At 46.7% G+C, this 8,733-nt stretch overlaps 1 protein-coding gene across 1 annotated transcript; it reads left to right on the top strand.

Moving 5' to 3' along the window:
• Positions 1-4,040: 4,040 nt before the first annotated feature.
• On the top strand, positions 4,041-6,413 carry NDUFB4 (NADH:ubiquinone oxidoreductase subunit B4). Its single transcript, XM_083855584.1, has 3 exons — positions 4,041-4,267; positions 4,539-4,685; positions 6,252-6,413. Exons 1-3 carry the CDS (start codon positions 4,067-4,069, stop codon positions 6,315-6,317), a joined length of 414 nt encoding a protein of 137 aa, XP_083711710.1. The 5' UTR covers positions 4,041-4,066; the 3' UTR covers positions 6,318-6,413.
• Positions 6,414-8,733: the final 2,320 nt, after the last annotated feature.

Genomic DNA, 8,733 nt, shown 5'->3' with positions numbered 1-8,733 from the left:
ACAAGTGCCATCTCTCAGCAAAGACTCCCTGTGAGGATTTGGATCCTTTGGGAAGGAGGATGAGTTAGTGGTTAGAGATGAAATGCAAAGGTGTTTTCAGCATAGCAGCTGGCTGCTCGGTTTTCTAATACAGTACATTACATTGTTAATGGAAATGTTGCTTTGTACCTTCTGTTTTTCTCCCAGTAGAATTAATTCCAGCAGTGTTTGCATGCCAAGCATGCACATTCACAGCTACGAGCCCTGGGGAGAGGGAGAAGACACAGCTTGGACCTGCACTGATAAGATCACAAAGATTCTGTAACAGGGCTTGGAGCTGAACCTGCTGCCTTTGCCAAGTGACTTCACCACAAGACTATCTCTGCTCCTGCCCAAAGGAACCATCACACACCACTTCAGACAGGCCTCAAGAGTCAGCAGATTGGGGCAAAGGCATTGGGCTGTTCTGAAGTCCTTTGGGAGATCTGCAGGAACAGGAGTCTTCTGTTCCACTCTGTGATGCAGCAAAGAGAGGAAAAAAACTCCCACAATTTCCCACAGAGCAGCTAACCCTTCCCAGTTTGCTAATCCAATCTGCACTCCTGCTTCTGCCAGGAACCAATCTGTTTCAAGCCTGCACGTGTCATTTTATTAAGAAATAAGAGAGAGCAGGGAGGAGCAGCTTTAAAAGCAGCAAGCTGTGCAGGGGCTGGGAGACATGGGCTGCCAAGACTTTGGGAACACTCAGAGATGAAAGTACCACAGGAGTGCCACATGGCAGTGCTGCTGGTATAGGTACTGTGCTTCTAAAGCTGTTCTCTACATGCCAGTTACGAAGAGACACAGATCATGGAGCTGGAGACACAGAGCTCACTAAATCCAGTGATCACAAAATGGGAAGTAAAGGGAGTATATTTTTTCATGCTCTAGGAGCCACTGACCCAAGCTGAAAGCCTTGAGAGAAAAAGCAACAAGTGCTTCCCTGGGAGCTGACTGTGAACGAAGCAGCTTGGTTTTCACTTGGATTTGCAGATATGCTTGTGAAGAAATTGAGAGTGGAAAAGGTGGAGAGATTTCTGAGAGGACTATAGGCTTGTACTTGAGAGGGAAATGTACCTAATGCTATGTGTTGTGGTTGGGGTGCTCGAGGTTCACAAACTGCAGAAACATCCAACTTCTATTTCATCCTGCTGAAAGCAACTCACAACTCCTAATTAGCTGTTCAGACCAAAAGGAGGTCATTTATTTTCCAAGTGCTTAGGAAAAAGTGTGAAAAGATAGGATGTGAGGAATAGCTTTTGCTCTATTATTGCAATGCCAAAGCACAGCATCTTAAATAGAGTCAGCAGTATTATTTTGTGTATGCTTAGGAGGAAACTGTAATCCCTCATCCAACATTACCTGAGTCTGCAGTTACCACAGTGTAAATCAGGTCATAACTATATATGCACAGCCATTGACTTACTGGGTCCCAATCAGCATAACTATCACTGTTTTGTGTATTGGAAGAAGAAAACACAACAGTAAACTTGTTTACTGGCTACTTTGTTTCCAGAAAGACAAATTCCATATATTTATTTACATCACTGGAGACCAAAGTTCTTAATACCAAGAAGATAAAAACTTCTTCAAGGCAAAGCCTAAGACTCATTAAGGTTGCAAAATAACTCTAAGATCATCAGTCCAATAATTAACCCAGTACTGCCAAGTCTATCACTAAACAGTGTCCCCACATGCCCCACATGTCTTTTGAGTATCTAAAGAGAAGGTGACTGCACTTCCTGGAGCAGCCTGTTCCAGTGCTGGATAATCCTTCTGGTGAAAAAAATTATCTTAATAAATATCTAATCTAAACTTCCCTTAGCATAACTTGAGACCATTTTATCCTGTCCAATCACTTGTTATGGGACCAGAGACCAACTCCACATCTGGCTATGACCTCCTTTCAGACAGTTATTGAAAGCAATAAGGTCTCCCCTGAGCCTCCTTTTCTCCAGGCTAAACAACCCCAGCTGCTCCTCACAGGACTTGTGCTCCAGATCCTTCCCCAGCCCCACTGCCCTCCTCTGGACATGCTCCAGCACCTCAGTGTCTTCCTTATAGAGAGAGCCCCAGAACTGTTCACAGTTATCAGGGTGCAGCCTCACCAGTGCCCAGTACAGGAGGACAATCCTGCCCTGCTCCTGCTGGCCACACCATTGCTGACCCAAGCCAGGATGCCATTGGCCTTCTTGGCCACCTGGGCACACCCTGGACAAAAGCAGTGCAAGGTCAAAGCCCTGTTTTCCCTGCCTGGTGTTCACCAAGCAGAGGGTGATTCCTGAACCTGTCAATAATGTCTGTCAGGGTGGTGAGCTGCCTCCTGAGAATTCTGGAGGTTACCTGGCAGCTTGCTTAAAGAATCAAAGGGACAATTTGAAGCTCAAAGTCCATAACTGTGGGGTTTTGCAAATACCAGTCTGCCTGCAACATATCTTTTGTGCAACATGGAATACTGTTCAGATGTAGGGATTTTTTTATTCAGTTCAAAAATGAATTAATGTTCAAGAGTAGCTATAACAAAGCTCTCTGTAGCACTGACAGTGTAAATTAATTGCAGTCCTTCCTCGTGAGGGGAGGTAGAGGGATAGGCACTGATCTCTTCTCTCTGGTGAACAGTGACAAGATCCAAGGGAACAGCCTAAAGCTGAGCATGGGGAGATTTAGGTTGGATATTAGGAAAAAGTTCTTCACCCAGAGGATGGTTGAGCACTGGAACAGGTTCCCCAGGGAAGTGGTTACAGCACCAAGCCTGAGAGAGTTCAAGAAGTGTTTGGGCAATGCTCTAATGCTCTCAGGCACGTGGTGTGATTCTTGGGGATGCTTCTGTGCAGGGCTAACTTGGACTTGATGATCCTTGTGGGTCACTCCAACACAGAATATTCTGTGATCCTGTAATTTTAAGAGACTTGTTTTCAGCAGTTTGACATACATTAACCACACTTTCTAAAACACAGAAATACTGTTTAAAGGGATAGTAAACACTTCCACAGCAATGGTACCCCCTTGTCCCAGCAGACTCAAAGGGGTCAACACTCCTGACTTGTGACTCATCCTGAAGGCCATTTTAATTGCAGGGGACAGGAAAAATTGACCTGCTGGGACTGTTGTTATTGTGAGACCAAAACCTTCCCCTGACATACCCTGAGCCAGCCTGAGCCACAGCAGGTGAGGCCAGGTAAGGCCAAGACAGGCTGGAGAAGTGGGCACCTGCGAATCTCACGAGATTTAACAAGACCAAGTGCAAGACGCTGGACCTGAGTTGGGACTACCCTAAGATCAACACAGGCTGGGGGATGAACAGATCCAGAGCAGCTCTGACCAGAAGGACTTGGGGGTGCTGGTGGATGAGAATCTGGACATGCTCTGGCCACGGGCACTCACAGCCCATAAAGCCAAAGGTGTCCTGGGCTGCATCCAAAGCGGGGCAAGGGAGGGGATTCCAGCTGGAAGGAACACTGCATCCAGCTCTGGATCTCCCAGCACAGGAAGGACATGGATCTGCTGGAGTGAGTCCAGAGCAGCCAACAAGATGATCCAGAGGGATGGAGGAACACCTCTCCCACCAGGAAAGGCTGAGAGAATTGGGTTTGTTCAGCCTGGGAAAGAAAAGGCTTTGAGGTGACCTAATCGTGGCCTTCCAGTACCTGAAGGGAACTCACGGTAAAGATGAGGAAAGTTATTTACATGGGAATGTAGCGACAGAAGGAGGGGGAATGGGTTCAAATCGAAAGAGTAGGTTTAGGTCAGATATCACGGAAAAAAAAAAGTCCTTTATCCTGAGCGTGGTAAGGCGCTGGCACAGGCTCCCCAGAGAAGCCGTGGATACCCCATCCCTGGGGGCAATCAGCGCCGGCTAGATGGTGCTCGGATAAACCTGGAAGTTGTCCCTGTCCATGGCAACGGGGTTGGAAACAGGACGAGCTTTACTGTCCCTTTATCCCAAACCATTCCGTGACTCCGGCCCTACAAGGGGCGGTCGCTGTTCCCGCTGAGGGCGGGGCGGGGCCGACAGCGCCCCCTGGCGGCGCAGGGCCGGCTCTCCAAGATGGCGTCGGCGCCGCCTCCGTCGCCGGCCCAGCTGTACCGGCCCAACCGCTACGTCTCGCTGCCCGCCGAGCTCGACCCCGGCACCTACGACCCGTCGCCGGAGAAGCTTCGCGCCGAGGCCGAGCGCCTGGCCATCCGCTCGCGGCTCAAGCGGCAGTACCTGCTGCAGCTCAACAGCCCCAGCCCGCCCGCCATCATCGTGAGTGGGGAGGGAGAGGGGCCAGGGGGCGGCGGGGGCGGCGCGGGGCGAGGGGGCTCCCGGAGCGGGGCCGGGCTGGGGGCCGGGGCTGTGCCGGGGGAGGCCGCCCGCCCTCCCTTTGACCTTGGTGCCCTCCCCGTGCCCTTGGTGCCCTCCCCGTGCCCTTGGTGCCCTTCCCGTGCCCTTGGCGCCCTTCCCGGAGCGCCGCGGCCTCATTCCCCGCGTGGAGGGGCCGTGCAGAGGCCTCACCGCCCTTCTCTCTGCCCCCCAGGAAAACCCCGCCCTGCTCCGCTGGGCCTATGCGAAATCGCAGAACGTCTACCCCACCTTCCGCCCGACGCTCAGGACCACCGTTCTAGGAGCTGTTTATGGGTTAGCCCCCCTCCTCTTCTGGATGTTTGTCTTAAAAGCTGACAGGGTAAGTCGGCCGGCAGCGCTGAACGTCAGCGAACACCACAAACACCAGCTGGTAAAATGTAGATCTGCTTTGGAGTCTCGGTTTGTGGGATCCTCATGCACCTAAGAACGATTAATACCATTAAAGTAGTGAAGGGAGGAAGGAAGGCTGGTGGTGAGGCTGCTGTCTCAAAGCCTGTTACTGGTGGCAGAGTCTTGTTTTTCTGAGAGGTCTTTATTGTACCCTTAGAGGGATGGCCAGTCACAGTTTGGCTGATCAGGCTGTTCTGCAGTCACAAAACTCTGTAGCTCTGAGTGAAAATTAATCCTAAATTACTCCTATTTTCAGCAGTTGACATGCATTTTGAACTATACTTTTTGAACTTAAAATACACAGGAAGCTTATGGATGACAGACCTAGCAATATCTCTGTGCAATTGCTTGACCATTTCTCTAATTTAGTGAAGCAAATGGGGAGGAGTAATTATGCTAATTGCAGTGTGTGATCTCAGCTGGACTTTGTAATATTTTGGAAGGTTTAGCTTGCTTCCATTCTAATTCCTAAACTCTGAGTGTCAGAATCTGAGCAATGGTAGATCATTATGAAAAACCTCAGCTATATACATACATTAAAAAATGGTAACAGGCACACAGTGGCTGTTTTTAGTACAAAATTTGTGGCTGCTGTAAAACACTTTTATTTCCCCCTTTTGCACAGAAGTAGCATTTTAGATCAAGGCATAAACCACAAAGCACTAACATAAATTAATAGAATATTTGTAGGGAATGTTGTTTGCTAGGGTGAATTGAAAATTCAGGTTTTAGGAAACATGCTTAGCATGTTGATGTAAATGTTCTTGAGACTTCAGTACCTCTGCAGCATTTTGCTATGCTGAAGTCTTTAATTAGCATCCAGGATAATCCACTTTCCTTTATTGCAGTTCCTTTAGTGATGTTTGGGGATATTTCTTCTTTTCCTGGTGGTACATAAGGCACAATAATTGTAGTCTTTTCACTTAGGAATGTTTGCTGTGTGTCTGGGAAAGGAAGAGATAAATTACCAGGTTTTGAGCAAATCTTCTGGTTTTATCCAGAAGGAAGCAGAAGGAATCTGGCCATTATCCACAGTGCCTGTGCACTGTAATGGTGCCTGTCAGAAAGGTGCATGACTGCAGAGTGAGGTACAAATGGGTAGAAAGTGAGCACAGGCACTTCTAGGATAAGTTTCTCTGCAGTTAGGTCTCTAAGCTGGATTACTCAGCCAGAAGGAGGAGGTAGAAACTAAGGTACAAATTATGAGGCACAACTAGTTTGGTGAAAAATGCCTTACAGGAAGTGGTCCCTGCTGGCCTGTACCTAGAAGTGAGGTCAGTCTGAGCAGGTCTTCAAGTGGGTGAAGCTGAGTGCCTTGTTATCTTTTACTTTTAAACAGCTTGTGCTCACAGAATCATTTAGGGTGGAAAAGACCCTTAAAATCCTACCTTCATGTAGTCTGTGCTGAAATACTAGAACTGCTGTTCTGTTATCCCAGGCTGCTTGAAAGTCCTTCTGTAACAGGATAATGATAAATGTTCCCTTTCTTCCACAGGATCGTAAAGAGAAGCAGATCCAGGAAGGTAAATACAAGCAACCATCGCTCAGTGTATTCTTCTAAGTTCCTGGAATTGCAGTGATGTTCATGGGATATAAATAAAATAAGATGCATTATATGGTGACATTTCTCTGTCACAAGAATAAATCTTAATTGGTTGTTGGTTGTCTTGCATCTTTAAAAATCACGGGAAGTGCAGAAATGTAGGATCTTTATGTCTAAACCAGATGGATACAGAGAGGGTGTCTGGAACTCAGCCATTGTACTCTTCTGGTGTACATAGCAGAGGATCCTTTTAAACCATGGAAGTTGCTGCTGTCCAAGAAGGCTGAAGTTTAAAATTATTAGCAGGTTAAAATGCTAAGCAAGACCAAAGCAGTTTCCTAAAGGAACTACTGCTTGCCTTCCAGATGTTTCTTCTTGGTGTCACTTTGGCTGTGTGGTTTGCCCTACCTGGATAATGGGCAAGTTCTATGGTATTTTTTAAAGAACTTAGGAGTCTGCCTGCCTGCTCTCAATAAGTTGAGAGTTAATTTTTCTTTTCCCTAATGAATTATAAGCCTAAACTATGTGTTTGTTTATTGTAATAAACTTCTATTTTTTTTATTAGTACCAGATTTGAAAATAGTGAGCTGAATGTTGGCATGCGATATGTAAGTAGAATTTTCACTAAGTCTGTGGCTCCTGTGAATGAGAGGCAAGAAGTGTAAGATAAGGATTTTTACTTTGACACTATCTTGTAGTATATAAGAATTCATCCCTGTAAGGGGGCTGTGTTCCAAAAAGAAAAAAAATTCATCACCAAGCATAACTGAATCTTACACCTGCAAAGATGCCATTTCTGTTTATTCTTATAAGAACACAAGTTTTTCCTGCCCAGGTCAACTGGTATAGAGGACTCTGGAATTGGTACTGCCAATGTACTGAGGTATGAGTGCAAAGATAAGATTTTTGACCCATACTTGAATTTTTATGTGGCCTGTAGGTGCCATCGTGATCCAAACAACCCTCATTCTTCAGAGACTATGGGAGTGGTTTCTTCCCAGGCAGCAAGGTTCATGCCAGAAGCTCAGTCTGATACAATAGTTGAAAACTTCCCTTTGCCTGCTGGGAAAGCAGCCAGTGTGAAGCCAGCAAAAAGGTCTCTTGCATCCTTTCTTTTCCTGCACGATGAAGATGTAAATATGGGCCATTTGCAGTCACTCTCCAGCAGAGTGAGTTGATGAGCTTTTCCACATAATCACAAAGTGGCTGAGGTTGGAAAGGACCTGTGGAGGTCATCTGGGTCCTACCCTCTGCTCAAGTAGGGTCATCTAAAGTGTGGTTTAGGACCACATATGTACAGGTGGCTTTTGAGTATCTCTAGAGAGGATGACTCCACAACTTCCCTGGACAACCTGTGGCCATGCTCAGTCACCCTCACAATAAAATCACTCTTTCTGAGTGGGGTTTTTTTAGTGCTGTTTTTTTGTTGTTGTTGTTGTAGTTTTGGGGGGTTTTAAATATTTTTTAAAGTGTTTCTTATTGTAGCTCTTCCTGTGTGGGCCATGAAACATTCAGGCTGTGTGGAGCTTGATACTAATGCTGTGTACAGAAACTGGAGCCCTGGTTTTGCAATCCCTTATGTGCTTCCAGCAACCCTTTTGCACCAGTTTCTGCAGCTTGTTCTGCTAGTTTAACTAAAGCAAAACCCGTATTATTCTCTGCAGAATAGCTCCTAAAAGACTGTCACAAATGATATTGCAAGATAGGGCTGTGGATCAGTGCAGAGAGGCATCAGTGCATGGAGAGAGTGGTATTTAGGGAAAGAAATAATTGCTTGTCTGAGCATGCTAAATTAGCTATTCTTGCTGCCACAAACTAATTTGATCTCCCAGGACCCATTTCCTCAGCTAATTGGAACTTGAGTTGCCACACATGTAAATTCTCCCTTGCAGCTGTATTTGTTTCAGGCCAGCTGAGCAAATGCTTCAGGACGGGTTGTGGATGAGCACAGTGCCTCTGGTCTTTTAGGCCAACCTTGGATTGATGCTCAAGGCAGCTGCCACAGCCCTTTCCTTTCCAGTCCTTTCCAGCCCTCAGTCTCTGATGCTACATCCCTGCGGATTTGAGGGTGATGCCTGGGGAAAGGCTGCCCTACTTTTCTCTCTTGTTGTTTCCAGAACTCTCCAAGTTGTCTCCTTGCTGGGAGTGAGCCTGCCATGCTGCTGGAGCTGGGGTTGGTTTTTGAGGCAATGGTGCTGAGTGTAGTGAGGAAGGAAAGGGAAGTTTCCCTTCAGATATCTAGGGTGGAGGTATTAAAGTGAAGGTGCCTTGTGGAATTTTACCCTTGACTGATGTGTTACCACCCATATATGCTTTGATGATGTATCTATACGAGAGAAATTCAAGCTTGCAGGTGACTGCATGATAATTTAGGTCCCAAACAGAAAACAAACTCTTCCCCTCTGCCTGTGAAACATTTAGACCTCATTTTTCC

This window comes from Zosterops lateralis, assembly GCF_965231275.1.
Source record: "Zosterops lateralis genome assembly, chromosome: 2".
NCBI lineage: Eukaryota > Metazoa > Chordata > Aves > Passeriformes > Zosteropidae > Zosterops > Zosterops lateralis.
This window is presented reverse-complemented; position numbering and strand designations above follow the sequence as displayed.